Source organism: Nerophis ophidion, linkage group LG03, assembly GCF_033978795.1.
Source record: "Nerophis ophidion isolate RoL-2023_Sa linkage group LG03, RoL_Noph_v1.0, whole genome shotgun sequence".
Taxonomy (NCBI): domain Eukaryota; kingdom Metazoa; phylum Chordata; class Actinopteri; order Syngnathiformes; family Syngnathidae; genus Nerophis; species Nerophis ophidion.
In genome coordinates, this window is record NC_084613.1 from 17,877,554 (window position 1) to 17,897,022 (window position 19,469).

At 36.3% G+C, this 19,469-nt stretch overlaps 1 protein-coding gene across 4 annotated transcripts in view; it reads left to right on the plus strand.

The window, feature by feature from the left end:
- Positions 1 to 5,181: 5,181 nt before the first annotated feature.
- LOC133549241 (alpha-1,3-mannosyl-glycoprotein 4-beta-N-acetylglucosaminyltransferase C-like) overlaps positions 5,182 to 19,469 on the plus strand; it is a 54,058-nt gene continuing 39,770 nt past the window's right edge. The window contains exons 1-3 of one of the 4 annotated variants that reach the window (XM_061894456.1): positions 5,182 to 5,536; positions 17,990 to 18,118; positions 18,488 to 18,693. In XM_061894456.1, the coding sequence (XP_061750440.1) occupies positions 5,194 to 5,536; positions 17,990 to 18,118; positions 18,488 to 18,693 (678 nt within the window). In that variant the 5' untranslated portion in view covers positions 5,182 to 5,193. Of the gene's footprint in view, positions 5,537 to 17,989; positions 18,119 to 18,487; positions 18,694 to 19,469 lie in introns of those variants that run through there. The other 3 variants (XM_061894457.1, XM_061894459.1, XM_061894458.1) reach the window with 3 other exon arrangements.

A 19,469-nucleotide genomic window follows, 5' to 3' on the forward strand; every position in this document is an offset into this window, starting at 1 on the left:
ATTTATTATGGGTCTATTGAAAATGTGACCAAATCTGCTGTGTCAAAAGTATACAAAGTAAATGTTAATATTTGCTTACATGTCCCTTGGCAAGTTTCACTGCAATAAAGCGCTTTTGGTAGCCATCCCCAAACTTCTCTTGACAAAATTGGTGCAGTTCAGCTAAATGTGTTGGTTTTCTGACATGGACTTGTTTCTTCAGCATTGTCCACACGTTTAAGTCAGGACTTTGGGAAGGCCATTTTAAAACCTTAATTCTAGCCTGATTTAGCCATTCCTTTACCACTTTTGACGTGTGTTTGGGATCATTGTCCTGTTGGAACACCCAACTGCGCCCAAGACCCAACCTCCGGGTTGATGATTTTAGGTTGTCCTGAAGAATTTGAAGGTAATCCTCCTTTTTCATTGTCCCATTTACTCTCTGTAAAGCAACAGTTCCATTGGCAGCAAAACAGGCCCGGAGCATAATACTACCACCACCATGCTTGACGGTAGGTCTGGTGTTCCTGGGATTAAAGGCCTACTGAAACCCGCTACTACCGACCACGCAGTCTGATAGTTTATATATCAATGATGAAATATTAACATTGCAACACATGCCCATACGGCCTTTTTAGTTTACTAAATTACAATTTTAAATTTCCCGGGAGTTTCGTCTTGAAAACGTCGTGTAATGATGACGTGTACGCAAGACATCACGGGTTTCAAGGAAATATGAGCGCCGCACACACACACAGCTAAAAGTTGTCTGCTTTAACGGCATAATTGCACAGTATTTTGGAGATCTGTGTTGCTGAATCTTTTGCAATTTGTTCAATTAATATTGGAGAAGTCAAAGTAGAAAGATGGAGTTGGGAAGCTTTCGCTTTTAGCCACACAAACACACGGTAATTCCCTGTTTAAAATTCCTGGAGGTGAAACTTAACCATGGATCACAGCGTGGTCAAGCAAACATGAATCCCTACCAAATGTCAACCAGCAAGTTTCGGTGGGAAAATTGTGGTAAAAAGTCGCTTTTTACCGGAGAAAAGCTGAGCTTGTGGCGTCCATAAAGCTGCCGTCGACTCCCCAGAGACATTGGCGTCAAGACACCCGTGGAGACACCCTTCCGACTATCAGGTACTGTTAAACTCACAAAACACTAGCAACACAATAGAAAGATGAGGGATTTCCCAGAATTATCTTAGTAAATGTGTCTAAAAACATCGGAATCCATCCCAATGCAATTTTTTTAACTTATTTTTTTTTTTTAATAATTTTTTTTTCTAGTCTATCGCTATCAATATCCTCAAACACGAATCTTTCATCCTCGCTCAAATTAATGGGGAAATTGTCGTTTTCTCTGTCCGAATAGCACTTTTTGTTGGAGGCTCCCATTATAAACAATGTGAGGATGTGAGGAGCCCCCACACATGTGACGTCATCGTCTGCTACTTCTGGTAAAGGCAGGGCTTTTCTCTTAGCACCGAAAGTTGCGAACTTTATTGTGGATGTTCTCTACTAAATCATTTCAGCAAAAATATGACAATATCGCAAAATGAGCAAGTATGACAGATAGAATGGACCTGCTATCCCCGTTTAAATAAGAAAATCTCATTTCAGTAGGCCTTTAAAGGCCTTACCTTTTCTCCTCCAAACATATTGCTGGGTATTGTGACCAAACAGCTCAATTCTTGTTTCATCTGACATCACATGGACAACGATAAGACCTTCTGGAGGAAAGTTCTGTAGTCAGATGAAACACAAATTGAGCTGTTTGGTCACAATACCCAGCAATATGTTTGGAGGAGAAAAGGTGAGGCCTTTAATGTTGTGTCTTTTATCTTTTCCTGCCTTCTCCTATTTTGTGATGTGTTTTCCTCAGCTCATTAGTCTCCAGTGATGGGCGGACACTAAGGCACACCTGCAAGCAATCTCACCGAGGAGTGTTTAAACTCGTCACTTACAGCTGTGTCTTGCCGATTATTTTCTCCTGTACCTCCCCCGCGTGCAGGCACCTGTTTTTCCTCGTCAGTCCTGGTACGTTCCTCGTCAGTCCTGGTACGTTGTCTTTCCTTAGTCCTGTAAATCCTCACCTTTTGTGTTCGTCTCTTATAGCCTCTCTGAGGTAAAGAGGATTTTATGCTGCGCTCAGTGCGCTCTGGCTTTTCCCCCCGCCGACCACTGAGGAACCTGATTTTGTTGGTAATTCATGGTGTGCACTTCTGCCCCTTTACCTTTGGTTAAAATTTTTGGACTTCCATCTGTGGAATGATCGAGGGCGAGTTCGTGGCTTCTTTATGTGGGTTTATTGTAGACAGTTTTCATAAATGTGTTCCCAGCGCGGTAACAACTCACAACAACAACAGTCACGTTCTTGTCTACCGTAAAGCAGTTTGTCTGCCGTAAACATCAACCTTGTGACACTCTTGAACAAGGCAATACTGCCTTCTATTGTACATATGTGACACCATCCATCCATTTTCTACCGCTTATTCCCTTTGGGATCGCGGGTGGCGCTGGTGCCTACCTCAGGTACAATCGGGCGGACATGCAAACGCCACACAGAAAGATCCCGAGCCCGGGATTGAACCCAGGAGTACTCAGGCCCTTTGTATTGTGAGGCAGATGCACTAACCCCTGTTCCACCGTGAAGCCCACTTTTTGGACTTATTACATTTTTTCCTTTTGTAATTCAACCTTACCTCCCGTCTCTACATCCTGGGGTCAACTCCACTTGACCAAGATCTTAACATTTAATCCCATATTGTAATGTGGGAAGTAGGAAGCTTCCTACTGTCGCAACTCACAAAATTAGGAGTAAACATTCGACTATACTGTGATGTTTATATATATATATATATATATATATATATTTATATATATACACACACACACACAGATTGGTGTCCTATCAGAATGTTGTGCACATTACAAACTCAAACGTGTTTCGTGTTGTCGTAGAAACTATCTTATCTCTTTCTAAAGCTAGCCTGTTGTCACGACTTGGACTATGACTTGTAGATAGTTAGTTTGTTTTTCCAACACAAAGGGAAATTTGCATGAGCCAGATGAGAATGTGAGTACATTTTTATTTAATAATCTAGTAAACTAAAAAAAAAAAGGCAAACAAAGGGCGTGCACAATGGCGGAGAACAAACTTGACTAATGAAAAAAAACAAAAGACTAGAACAAAGGATACAAACTATAAACATGAACAAAAACCCTTGCAATGTGGCATGAATAACAAAACTTACGTGGCGTGGACAAAACAAACAGCAAGGTATGGCATGAATGAGTTGAAGGTCATGTGGCAAACTGTGGCTTAAATAATAACTATGATCATTACAAACAGGTGTGAGGGCTGAGGACAGGGGCGTGACATGAAGGCCAGGTGAAAATTAATGAGTTGTCATGGTAGCAACACAAACCAGGAAGTGCAAAACAGGAACTGAGTGTCCCAAAAAACAAAACATAACATGATCAAAACAAAACATGAGCCCATGGGCGTGACACTTGTATGCCGATGTGTTACCACGCTAGAAAAATAGTCCCCCAGTGTTCACTCTTACAATAACAATGTTGCTACAGCTTGGTTATTATACAGGTTACAGAACGTAAATGAAGTAATTTTGACGGTTTTTGAGTGCATTTTTAAAGCGATTTAGAGGGTGATTTGATTCCTAACATTAGCTGCATTTAATTTTCTTGAGGGAACTCTCCTGAAGGAATCAATAAAGAACTATCTAGAACAGGGGTTGGCAACCTTTACCACTCAAAGAGCCTTTTTGACCCATTTCACAAAATAAAGAAGACAATGGGAGCCGCAACCATTCTCGCGAATAACTGCTGGTGGTCACCCAGATAACAATAATAAGGGCGTGCTAAGCAGCCATTGCCTTTGACGCCTTCTACAACATGTACAAACAGCTTGCCAGTCCAGTATCATGTTGTATGTGGCTTAAATAATAACTATGATCATTACAAACAGGTGTGAGGGCTGAGGACAGGGGTGTGACATGAGGGCCAGGTGAAAATTAATGAGTTGTCATGGTAACATGAGCCCATGGGCGTGACAGAAGCCCCCATTAAGGACAGCTCCCAGATGTCCAAAAAAAACTATGATCAAGAGTCCTGGGTGGGCGGGAGGGGGGCATGGCGGTGGGTCGCCAGACCACGTGTCCCTGTATCCACTGGGGCAGAGTTAGGTGGCGGCGACGCGTAGAGGCCCGCTGTACCTGTACCTGACGAGGTGGGCGACCCGGCAAGGGCCATATCCGTGGCTGGCGAGCTTGGTCGGCGCCCTTGGCGTGGCGGACGACCACGCCCCCGCCCTCCCCCCCTCCGTGCATCGGTTGAGGTGGGCGGGGTTGAGGGCGCGGGGGTTCATAATACAGCCTGGAAGAGTCATGGGTGCACCGGATTCTGGGTAATTGTTATGTTGTGTTTATAATGTGTTACTGTGAGGATGTTCTCCCGAAATGTGTTTGTCATTCTTGTTTGGTGTGGGTTCACAGTGTGGCGCATATCAGTAAGATTGTTAAAGTTGTTTATATCACAACCTTCAGTGTAACCTGTATCACCCAGTATGCCTTGCAATCTTGTACGTGTGACGATACAAGCAGCGATACAAGCAGCGAAATGCAAGCTTCCAGCGGGCACGCAGATAGCATAGCATAGCATAGCATGGCGTAAAGGCGGGCGCGATGACATGTTGTAGAGGACGTTAAAAGTAAATCCATTAGAAGTAAATCAATCACGGCACGCCCTCAATATTGTAGTCCGAGTGAAAATCAAAGAATGTTGACCCCGGGTGATGTCCGGGAGAGGCACCGAAATCCGCAATGCCCGTAACAATCGGGGGGTCGGCGATTATGCAGCTGAGCCACCTCAGAGTGGCCAAAGAGCCGCATGCGGCTCCGGAGCCGCGGGTTGCCGACCCCTGATCTAGTAGAACGAGACGATTTTTACATTTTTGGAATGCAAAAAAAAAAAAAGCTAACATTTTTTTTTGTTCTTGTCACTCCCCTCTCCCCCCCAAAAAAGGTGCAATTCCCCTTTAAGGTAAAAATCTTTTTTTAATGTGGAAAAAAAACAAACATCAAAGTGTAGGTTTTGCCACTACTGGTGTAGTTTTTGAAAGGGTCTGCAGGATGCGGAGCTGGTGTGTGACGCGTCTGCTCTTTCCACACAGGCGGCGCGGGAGACGAGCCAATGACGTGTTTGGTGCAGGCAGTCTGCGTTTGTGACACCTTCTGGTGGGTGGAGTATGGAGGCTGGCGGTGGTGGAGAGAGAGAGAGAGAGAGAGAGAGAGAGAGAGAGAGAGAGAGAAGAGGGGGGGCGGGGGGGGGGACGATGCTGCGAGGGACCGGGAGAATGAAAGCACGAGGATGATGAGATGTAGCGGCGTCGCAGCCAGAGGACTCTTTCACTTTCACTCCTCGCCCGCCTCCCCCTTCCTTCCCTCCCCCCACCCCACCCAGGCCCCCACATCCCCACGTGAGTCATGGAGGAGATTTAGCCAAGAGAGGAGTCGCCGCCGCCGCCACCGCACAGGTGAGAGGCGTCTTCTTTCCTCTGCAGAACTTCTGTCGGAGTTGAGCTCACTTTTCTCAGGGATGTATGGCGCGCGTTGGTGTGACATGGGGGTGGGGGCGGTGGGAAGGGGGTGGGTGATGATGCGGGATGCACTAAGAGATGACACGCGGCTGCTGCAGCATCAGGACCGGCCGGCTGGTCCTGATGCTGAGTGACGGCTGAGCTCCATCACCGCTCTTGTAGACGCTAAACTGCACATCAGCTTTGTCGTCGTCCCCCCTCCCCCTTAACCTGCAGGGCAGGGACCCCCCCCCCCCCCCCACACACACACACAAACAACCTGCCTGACTGACTGACGTGCTCATCACACGACAGTAGGATTCAGCCATGTTATTACCTCACACAGGTCTTCTCTTCTTTGTTGATGCGGCGCACAAATTCATCCCGACTCTAAACCGACTCAAAATTTTTCTAAATTCGATTTTAACAAAAATGCATTTATTTAATTTTTTTCGTATGCATTTTTAGAAAGACACTTCTGGTAGAGGGGTCCAAAAAATGTGATTGTCAAATGAACCGCGATTCCTTTTTTTTTTTTTTTTAATGTTTTTAATAAATTTAAAAATAACTAGAAAAAAAAATCTATTTATTTTTTATTTTTTTTATTGTATTTAAAAAAAAAAAAAATTTAACTTTTTTTTTTATCCGTCCTGACCAGCCAGGCAATTCCTATTGTTGATGTAGATTATCTATATCTGCTGATTTACTTTTTATTGTATGTATATACATACATACATATATATATATATATATATATATATATATATATATATATATATATATATATATATATATATATATATATATATATATATATATATATATATATATATATATATATATATATGTATGTATGTATACGCATACATGTCATATATATATATATATATATATATATATATATATATATATATATATATATATATATATATATATATATATATATATATATATATATATATATATATATATATATATATATATATATATATGTATATGTATGTATGTATGTATATATGTATATGTATATGTATATATATATGTATATGTATATATATATGTATATGTATATATATATGTATATATATATATATATATATATATATATATATATATGTATATGTATATATATATGTATATATGTATATATATATGTATATATATATGTATATATGTATATATATATGTATATATGTATGTATATATATATGTATATATATATATATATATATATGTATATATATATATATATATATATATATATATATATATATATATATACATATACATATACATACATTTTCTACCGCTTATTCCCTCTGGGGTCGTGGGGGGCGCTGGCGCCTATCTCAGCTACAATCGGGCAGAAGTCCGACAAGTCGCCACCTCATCATAGGGCCAACACAGATAGACAGACAACATTCACACTCACATTCACACACTAGGGCCAATTTTTTTGTGTGTTTTCAATCAACCTATCCCTAGGTGCATGTCTTTAGAAGTGGGAGGAAGCCGGAGTATATATATATATATATATATATATATATATATATATATATATATATATATACACAGTACAGGTCAAAACTTTGGACACAACTTCTCATTTAAATGCATTTTCTTTATTTTCATGACTATTTACATGGTAGATTGTCCCTGAAGGCATCAAAACTATGACACCTGGGAAGTTAAAATTATTTCGGGTGACTACCTCTTGAAGCTCATGGAGAGAATGCCAAGTGAAGTGAAGTGAATTATATTTATATAGCGCTTTTTCTCTAGTGACTCAAAGCGCTTTACATGGTGAAACCCAATATCTAATTTTTACATTTAAACCAGTGTGGGTGGCACTGGGAGCAGGTGGGTAAAGTGTCTTGCCCAAGGACACAACGGCAGTGACTCAGATGGGGGAAGCGGGGATCGAACCTGTAACCCTCAAGTTGCTGGCACGGCCGCTGAACCAACCGAGCTATACCGCCAAGAGAGTGCGAAAAAGTAATCAGAGCAAAGGGTGGTTATTTTGAAGAAACCAGAATATAAAACATGTTTTCAGTTATTTCACCTTTTTTTTTGTCAAGCACATAACTCCACATGTGTTCATTCATAGTTCTGATGACCTACAATGTATATAGTCATGAAAATAAAGAAAATGCATGAATGAGAAGGTGTGTACAAACTAGTGGGCTGCACTCTATATTCCTGGTGCACTAATCGACTGAAAGAGCGCACACTTGCCGCTGATGATGTCATGTTATCGATGGGAAAATGCGTATTTAGAAAATATGATTTGCCCGAGCGACTAGGAGACACCGAGAGTAACAAGCGGTAGAAAATAGATTAGAAACGACGGATTTAAAAAAATAATAATAAAAATATAAATTAAATGTATTATTTTAATTTTAATTATTATTATTTTTTTAATTTATTATTATTTTTTTATTTATTTTTCTTACATTTCTTTATTTTGTTATTTATTTATTTTTTTAAAAAATTGTTAAACTTGGGACTTTCTCGCAGGCCGGATTTTGGACGCTGGCCGGCTGGATCCGGCCCACGGGCCTTAGTTTGGGGACCCCTAATGTAGATGATCATATCTGCTGTACATTAGAAAAGAGACATGTTGGATACTTTTCTTGTTGCCTTATCTGTATTTGACTGTATGAAATGTTTGGGAATAATTGTATTAAACAAAAAACAGTTTTCTTTTAAGTAATATAGAAATTACAATTTTCTAAATTGACATATTATTACTTTATAGATGTGTATTACAACTATATAGATGTTTATTATAACTTTATATATGTATATTACAACTTTATAGATGTATATTGCACCTTTATAGATGTATATCATAACTTTATAGATGTCTATTACAACTTTATTGATGCATATGAAAACTTTATAGATGTATATTATAACTTTATAGACTTATATTACAACTTTATAAATGTGTATTATAACTTTATAGATGTATATTTCGACTTTATGGATGTTTATTATTACTTTATAGATGTGTATTACAACTATATAGATGTATATTATAACTTTATATATGTATATTACAACTTTATAGATATATATTGCACCTTTATATATGTATATTATTACTTTATAGATGTCTATTACAACTTTATTGATGCATATGAAAACTTTATAGATGTATATTATACATTTATAGACTTATATTAAAACTTCATAAATGTGTATTATAACTTTATAGACGTATATTACAACTTTAGAGATGTATATTATTACTTTATACATGTATAGTATATTATAATTTTATAGGTGTATACTACAAATTCATACATGTATATTTCAACTTCATAGGTGTAAATTTACAACTTTTTAGATGTATATTACAACTTTATAGGTGTATATTTTAACTTTATAGACGTATATTAAAACTTTATAGATGTATATTATAACTTTATAGATGTATATTACAACTTTGTGCACGTATATTATAACTTTATAGATGTATATTTTAACTTTATAGGTGTATAAGACAACTTTATAGTTGTATATTACAACTTTATAGATGTATATTACAACTTTATGGATGTATATTACAATTTTATGCACATACATTACAACTTTATACATGTATATTACAACTTTATACATGTATATTATAACGTTATAGATGTATATTACAACTTTATAGCTGTATATTACAACTTTATAAATGTATATTATAACTTTTTAGTCGTATATTACAACTTTATAGATGTATATTATAACTTTATAGATGTATATTACAACTTTGTGCACATATATTACAACTTTATAGATGTATATTATAACTTTATAGATGTATATTACAATTTTATAGGTGTATAAGACAACTTTATAGATGTATATTATAACTTTATAGATGTCCGTTACAACTTTATAGGTGTATAAGACAAATTTATAGTTGTATATTACAACTTTATAGATGTATATTACAACTTTATGGAAGTATATTACAATTTTATGCACATACATTACAACTTTATAGATGTATATTACAACTTTATACATGTATATTACAACTTTATAGATGTATATTATAACTTTATAGATGTATATTACAACTTTATAGCTGTATATTACAACTTTATAGATATATATTACAACTTTATAGGTGTATAAGACAACTTTATAGATGTACTGTATATTACAACTTTATAAATGTATATTATAACTTTTTAGACATATATTACAACTCTGTAGATGTATATTATATCTTTATAGACGTATACTACAACTTTATAGATGTATATTACAACTTTACTCATATATATTACAACTTTATAGACGTATATTACAACTTTATACATATATATTACAACTTTATAGATGTATATTACAACTTTATAGGTGTATAAGACAACTTTATAGATGTATATTATAACTTTATGGATGTACATTACAACTTTATAGGTGTATACGACAACTTTATAAATGTATATTACAACTTTATAGATGTATATAACAACTTTATAGATGTATATTACAACTTTATGCACATACATTACAACTTTATAGATGTATATTACAACTTTATAGATGTATATTACAACTTTATACATATATATTACAACTTTATAGATGCATATTAAAACGTTATACATGTATATTACAACTTAATAGATGTACAGTATATTATAATTTTATAGCTGTATATTACAACTTTATAGGCGTATATTACAACTTGATATATATTACAACTTTATAGAAGTATACTACAACTTTTTAGGTGTATATTACAACTTTATAGATGTATATTACAACTTTATGCACGTATATTACAACTTTATAGATGTATATTACAACTTAATAGGTGTATATTACAACTTCATAGGTGTATAAGACAACTTTATGGATGTATATTACAACTTTATAGATGCATATTAAAACGTTATACATGTATATTACAACTTAATAGATGTACAGTATATTATAACTTTATAGCTGTATATTACAACTTTATGGAAGTATATTACAATTTTATGCACATACATTACAACTTTATAGATGTATATTACAACTTTATACATGTATATTACAACTTTATAGATGTATATTATAACTTTATAGATGTATATTACAACTTTATAGCTGTATATTACAACTTTATAGATATATATTACAACTTTATAGGTGTATAAGACAACTTTATAGATGTACTGTATATTACAACTTTATAAATGTATATTATAACTTTTTAGACATATATTACAACTCTGTAGATGTATATTATATCTTTATAGACGTATACTACAACTTTATAGATGTATATTACAACTTTACTCATATATATTACAACTTTATAGACGTATATTACAACTTTATACATATATATTACAACTTTATAGATGTATATTACAACTTTATATGTGTATAAGACAACTTTATAGATGTATATTATAACTTTATGGATGTACATTACAACTTTATAGGTGTATACGACAACTTTATAAATGTATATTACAACTTTATAGATGTATATAACAACTTTATAGATGTATATTACAACTTTATGCACATACATTACAACTTTATAGATGTATATTACAACTTTATAGATGTATATTACAACTTTATACATATATATTACAACTTTATAGATGCATATTAAAACGTTATACATGTATATTACAACTTAATAGATGTACAGTATATTATAATTTTATAGCTGTATATTACAACTTTATAGGCGTATATTACAACTTGATATATATTACAACTTTATAGATGTATACTACAACTTTTTAGGTGTATATTACAACTTTATAGATGTATATTACAACTTTATGCACGTATATTACAACTTTATAGATGTATATTACAACTTAATAGGTGTATATTACAACTTCATAGGTGTATAAGACAACTTTATGGATGTATATTACAACTTTATAGATGCATATTAAAACGTTATACATGTATATTACAACTTAATAGATGTACAGTATATTATAACTTTATAGCTGTATATTACAACTTCATGGAAGTATATTACAATTTTATGCACATACATTACAACTTTATAGATGTATATTACAACTTTATACATGTATATTACAACTTTATAGATGTATATTATAACTTTATAGATGTATATTACAACTTTATAGCTGTATATTACAACTTTATAGATATATATTACAACTTTATAGGTGTATAAGACAACTTTATAGATGTACTGTATATTACAACTTTATAAATGTATATTATAACTTTTTAGACATATATTACAACTCTGTAGATGTATATTATATCTTTATAGACGTATACTACAACTTTATAGATGTATATTACAACTTTACTCATATATATTACAACTTTATAGATGTATATTACAACTTTATACATATATATTACAACTTTATAGATGTATATTACAACTTTATAGGTGTATAAGACAACTTTATAGATGTATATTATAACTTTATGGATGTACATTACAACTTTATAGGTGTATACGACAACTTTATAAATGTATATTACAACTTTATAGATGTATATAACAACTTTATAGATGTATATTACAACTTTATGCACATACATTACAACTTTATAGATGTATATTACAACTTTATAGATGTATATTACAACTTTATACATATATATTACAACTTTATAGATGCATATTAAAACGTTATACATGTATATTACAACTTAATAGATGTACAGTATATTATAATTTTATAGCTGTATATTACAACTTTATAGGCGTATATTACAACTTGATATATATTACAACTTTATAGATGTATACTACAACTTTTTAGGTGTATATTACAACTTTATAGATGTATATTACAACTTTATGCACGTATATTACAACTTTATAGATGTATATTACAACTTAATAGGTGTATATTACAACTTCATAGGTGTATAAGACAACTTTATGGATGTATATTACAACTTTATAGATGCATATTAAAACGTTATACATGTATATTACAACTTAATAGATGTATATTACAACTTCATAGGTGTATAAGACAACTTTATGGATGTATATTACAACTTTATAGATGTATATTACAACTCTAAAGATGTATTTTATATCTCTATAGACGTATATTCCAACTTTATACATATATATTACAACTTTATAGATGTACATGTACAACTTTATAGATGTGTATTATAACTTTATAGACGTATATTACTACGTTATAGATGTATATTACAACTTTATAGACGTATATTACGACTTTATAGATGTATATTACAACTTTATAGATGTATATTACACACCAGACTCTGTTTTCCATGCTTTTATGGACCTTGCTTTGTGCACTGGTGCACAGTCATGTTGGAAGTGGAAGGGGCCCGCTCCAAACTGTTCCCTGAAGATTGGGAGCATGGAATTTTCCAAAATGTTTTGGTATTCTGCAGCATTCTATGTTCCTTTCACTGGAACTAAGGGGCCAAGCCCAACCAAAAAACAACACTACACCATAACTCCTTTTTCAACAAATTTCACACTCGGCACAATGCATGTTAGATGTAAATATAAACAGAATACAATGATTTGCAAATCCTTTTCAACCCAAATTGAGTTGAATGCACTACAAATACAAGATATTTGATGTTCAAACTCATAAACTTTATTATTATTTTTTTTGCAAATAATAATTAACTTAGAATTTCATGGCTGCAACACGTGCCAAAGTAGTTGGGAAAAGGCATGTTCACCACTGTGTTACATCACCTTTTCTTTTAACAACACTCTATAAACGTTTGAGAACTGAGGAAACTAATTGTTGAAGCTTTGAAAGTGGAATTCTTTCCCATTCTTGTTTTATGTAGAGCTTCAGTCGTTCAACAGTCCGGGGTCTCCGCTGTCTGATTTTACGCTTCATAATGTGCCACACATTTTCGATGGGAGACAGGTCTGGACTGCAGGCGGGCCAGGAAAGTACCCCCACTCTTTTTTTACGAAACCACGCTGTTGTAACACTTGTCCTGCTGAAATAAGCACGGGCGTCCATGATAACGTTGCTTGGATGACAACATATGTTGCTCCAAAACCTGTATGGACCTTTCAGCATTAATGGTGCCTTCACAGATGTGTAAGTTAGCCATGCCTTGGGCACTAATACACCCCCATACCATCACAGATGCTGGCTTTTCAACTTTGCGCCTATAACAATCCGAATGGTTAGTTTTCTCTTTGTCCTGGAGGACACAACGTCTTCTGTTTCCAAATATAATTTGAAATGTGGACTCGTCAGACCACAGAACACCTTTACACTTTGCATCAGTCTATCTTAGGTTAGCTCGGCCTCAACCAAGCCGGCGGCGTTTCAGGATATTGTTGATAAATGGGTTTGGCTTAGCATAGTAGAGTTTTAACTTGCACTTACAGATGTAGCGACCAACTGTAGTTACTGACAGTGGTTTTATGAAGTGTTCCTGAGCCCATGTGGTGATATCCTTTACACACTGATGTCGGTTTTTGATGCAGTACCGCCTGAGGGATCAAAAGTTCGTAGTATCATCGCTTATGTACAGTGATTTCTCCAGATTCTCTGAACTTTTTGATGATTTTACTGACCGTAGATGGTAAAATCCTTAAATTCCTTGCAATAGCTCGTTGAGAAATGTTGTTCTAAAACTGTTCGACAATTTGCTTACAAAGTGGTGACCCTCACCCCATCCTTGTTTGTGAATTACTTAGCTTTTCATGGAAGCTGCTTTTATACCCAATCATGGCACCCACCTGTTCCCAATTAGCCTGCACACCTGTGGGATGTTCCATATAAGTGTTTGATGAGCATTCCTCAACTTTATCAGTATTTATTGCCACCTTTACCAACTTCTTTGTCACTTGTTGCTGGCATCAAATTCTAAAGCTAATGATTATTTGCAAAAAAAAAAAATGTTTATCAGTTTGATCATTAAATATGTTGTCTTTGTAGCTTATTCAACTGAATATGGGTTGAAAATGATTTACAAATCATTGTATTCCGTTTATATTTACATCTAACACAATTTCCCAACTCATATGGAAACGGGGTTTGTTTAAGAAAAAAATATTAAAATAAAAAATAAAAAAACATTAACACTCAATGACATAAGAAACAAAAACATGCAGAATAGTGCATTTTTAATTTTATTTTTTTTAAGTAACTTGGTAAACGATTTAAATGTATGTATAATTAAAAAAAAATAAAATACCGCGATAATAATGATAACCGCAACTTATTAGCACAAATCCATTAGAGTAGCCTTTTTTTTTTTGGAAAATGAAAATCTGTATAGTCGAATGTACAAATATTGTGGCCTCATACAGAATATCACAGCATATCATATCAATACCCATCTACTGTACAGGTAGCCCCCTAGTGGTTAAATACCGATCATAATAATTAAACGCTTAAAGGATTAACATGAGAGCAATCTGATTATTTGCATGCTGTGATATCATTGTCATCCTACTGATCCAATAACTCACATTCATGCATTTTCTACCGCTTGTCCCTAAGTGTCATCATTTTGTTGACATCATGTGTTAGTTTATCGCTCAAGTGACATAATGTTGAATAATAAAGAAAAGGCGCCGCGAGGCGGTCCTCTCGGGTAACCATGGACGACCGTGGACGTGCACAGCAGGGTGATGGAGATGATGATGATGTAGATAAATGTTCCCTGCTGGGAAGACATGGAGGACGTATAAACGCCTCTTGGCAGCACGTCCTGGTAGCTGAGAAAGCAGGACCCCCTGCTGGGCGCCTGAGTAGACCTTCTGCACTTAACTTTAGCACATTTAGAATTTTACTAAAGAATGCTTGGAGGAAACATTTCAAGCGTTTGTAGTATTTGGTCAGTTGTGGATCCAAGTGGTCCATGTTGATACAGGTTGTTCTCATCAGTCCATGTTGATACAGGTTGTTCTCATCAATCCATGGTGATACAGGTTGTTCTCATCAATCCATGTTGATACAGGTTGTTCTCATCAGTCCATGTTGATACAGGTTGTTCTCATCAATCCATGTTGATACAGGTTGTTCTCATCAGTCTATGTTGATACAGGTTGTTCTCATCAATCCATGTTGATACAGGTTGTTCTCATCAGTCCATGTTGATACAGGTTGTTCTCATCAATCCATGTTGATACAGGTTGTTCTCATCAGTCCATGTTGATACAGGTTGTTCTCATCAGTCCATGTTGATACAGGTTGTTTTCATTGGTCCATTTTTGATAGAAGTTGTTCTCATTGGTCCATGTTGATACCACAAGTTGTTCTCATTAGTCCATATTGATACAAGTTGTTCTCATTGGTCCATGTTGATACCACAAGTTGTTTCTCATTGTTTCATGTTGATACAAATTGTTCTCATTGGTCCATGTTGATACCACAAGTTGTTCTCATTGGGCCATGTTGATACAAATGTTTTTCATTGATCCATGTTGATACCACAAGTTGTTTCTCATCAGTCCATGTTGATACCACAAGTTGTTTCTCATAGGTCCATGTTGATACCACAAGTTGTTTCTCATCAGTCCATGTTGATACCACAAGTTGTTTCTCATCGGTCCATGTTGCTCCCACAAGTTGTTTCTCATTGGTCCATGTTGATAGAAGTTGTTCTCATTGGTTCATGTTGATACAGGTTGTTCTCATTGGTACAGGTTGATACAATTGTTTTTTACATTGGTCCATGTTGATACCACAAGTTGTTCTCATTGGTCCATGTTGATACAAGGTGTGCTCATTGGTCCATGTTGATACCACAAGTTGTTCTCATTAGTCCATATTGATACAAGTTGTTCACATTGGTCCATGTTGATACAAGTTGTTCACATTGGTCCATGTTGATACCACAAGTTGTTCTCATTGGTCCATGTTGATACAAATGTTTTTTCATTGGTCCATGTTGATACAAGTTGTTCACATTGGTCCATGTTGATACCACAAGTTGTGCTCATTGGTCCATGTTGATACCACAAGTTGTTCTCATTAGTCCATATTGATACAAGTTGTTCACATTGGTCCATGTTGATACAAGTTGTTCACATTGGTCCATGTTGATACCACAAGTTGTTCTTATTGGTCCATGTTGATACAAATGTTTTTTCATTGGTCCATGTTGATATCACAAGTTGTTCTCATTAGTCCATATTGATACAAGTTGTTCACATTGGTCCATGTTGATACCACAAGTTGTTCTCATTGGTCCATGTTGATACAAGTTGTTCTCATTAGTCCATGTTGATACAGGTTGCTCTCATTGGTCCATGTTGATACGAGTTGTTCTCATTGGTCCATGTTGATACAAGTGTTTTTTCATTGGTCCATGTTGATACCACAAGTTGTTCTTATTAGTCCATGTTGATACAGTTGGTTCTCATTGGTCACTGTTGATACGGGTTGTTGTCTTTGGTCCATGTTGATACAGGTTGTTCTCATTGGTCCATGTTGATACAGTTGGTTCTTATTTGTCACTGTTGATACAGGTTGTTCTCATTGGTCCAGGTTGATTCAAGTGTTTTTTTCATTGGTCCATGTTGATACAAGGTGTTCTCATTGGTCCACGTTGAAACAGGTTGTTCTCATTGGTCCATGTTGATACCACAAGTTGTTTCTCATTGGTCCATGTTGATACAAGTTGTTCTCAATGGTCCACGTTGATACAGGTTTTTCTCATTGGTCCATGTTGATAGAAGTTGTTCTCATTGGTCCATGTTGATACAGGTTGTTCTCATTGGTCCATGTTGATACAGGTTGCTCTCATTGGTCCATGTTGATATACCTTGTTCACATTGGTCCATGTTGATACAGGTTGTTCACATTGGTCCATGTTGATACAGGTTTTTCTCATTGGTCCATGTTGATAGAAGTTGTTCTCATTGTTCCATGTTGATACAGGTTTTTCTCATTGGTCCATGTTGATACAGGTTGTTCTCATTGGTCCATGTTGATACAAGTGTTTTTTCATTGGTCCACGTTGATACAAGTTGTTCTCAGTAGTTCAGGTTGATACAAGTGTTTTTCATTGGTCCATGTTGATACCACAAGTTGATTCTTATTGTTGCAAAGCTGATGTCAGTTGTTGTTGTAACCATGAATAGTGACGGACCACCAGACGTCCACTCCTACCCAGACAACTCACTTTGAGAATGAGCGGCATTGCCTTCCAAATATGACTATGCATGTTAAATCCGACAAAGGACTGCAAACTTTCAATGGTGACGGCATTGACAAATACTCAGTCTGGGACGGGATTGACATGATTAAAACTCAGAAAGCAAGAATTTCTTGTGTGTGAAAAGGCAGACGAAATCATGGCTCATTTGATTGGCAGGGACATAGATGTTAGGATTGCCTTGCAAAGTGATCTGTTACTTCATGCGATAAGGAAACTTGTATTTCTATATTATCTTCTTCTCCAATATTTCAGTGACGCTCCCTCATTTCTTCCTCTGGCTGACTTTATCCACTCTGCCTAAGCACAAGGAAGACCCAGTGGACTACTGGATAAGGCTGAACAAGACAGCGGACCTGGCGCTTGACGGCCTCCGCAGACAAGGTAGACTCACAGAGATTATGTCTAATGAAGTTGCTCTCCTGTTCGTCAAACACTGCCCCCAGCCAGAGTTATCGAGCATCCTGAAGTGTAAGCCACTTCATGAGTGATGTCCTGCTGGGAACTGATGATTATCAGAGGGAGTTGAAGGCGAGTGGCTGACCCACCAATGCTAAAAAGCCTCGTCACCATCATCACCCAGCTTGCCATCATTGGACGGTGTGGCATCTGAGTAATGTAACACTCATAGCCCCTCATACTACCCTAATTATGAGCAGTGCCACTTCCAAAGTCTCCGTTCTTCCTGTCCACACCCCTGTCGTTCCATGCGTCTAACTCCCTGCTCTCCTCTTACTTCTGTGTCTGTGCAAGGTGGTTCCCAACATGCCCAATGCCAGGCTTCAGTGCCTGTGGTGCAAAATCTCCAACAGTCGGATGAAAGACTTCTCACTCGCATGGTCGACATGTCTCAGGAGGTGATGGAGAAAATGCAGGTGCGCAACACCTCTTGTCCAATTCGAGGTGCAGGGTTCCAACGTGCTGCTCGTGACCGGCAGAGCAGAGAGGCAGTTTGTAAAGTATGTAATGACTCAAGCCACACTACATTTTCACAATGCATGTCTGACAGACTGTGTTTTGCCTACTTCACATCCGACCACACCGGACTGAACTGCCCTGCTAGCGCATCTTCCCAGTCTCATCAATCAGAGAGAGGCAGTACAAGTGCCAGCTCAAACTCCCAAATTGACGACGCGTCTGACTCTCAGACTGTTTTTACATCCGTTGAGACGCTCAAATGGTGATTCTGTAGTTGTTTATCAGAACACTCACAGGGTCGGCAGTAGCGACAGTCTTTTTTTTTATACAACAGTTGAAGTAGGTGGACAAGTGAGGCTTGGTGCAATGTTAGACAGTGGTTCGATGGGCTCCAGTATCAGTGAGACGCCCGAAAAATAACAGGGACGCTGGATTGCCACTGACCGGACACTGATTGGTGTAAACGTGTTTCTCGTTGGATGTGGAGGACTTCGTGTTAGGCCAAAGTGTGCCTTCGATGTTGAGATGGTGGTGTATGGTTGTAAGGTGCGAGTTCCCACGCTTGTTGTTCCAGGCCAAAGTGATGAGCTGATACTCGGGACCAATGTCATTCTCTAACATTCTTTGTGAGTCCAAGTTTTGTGATTCTTACTGGAAAAACTGTCCAGCACCTGTCTAACTAGAGACCCAGAAAACAAATGTTTTCTGTTGATGCTCTCTGGTCTGAGCTCTTGGTTGAATGGTGATTTAGATAGGGTTGATACGGTTAGGTGCCACTTTGGTATCTGCCATGAGCCTGGCCGAGAGTATCTTGTAT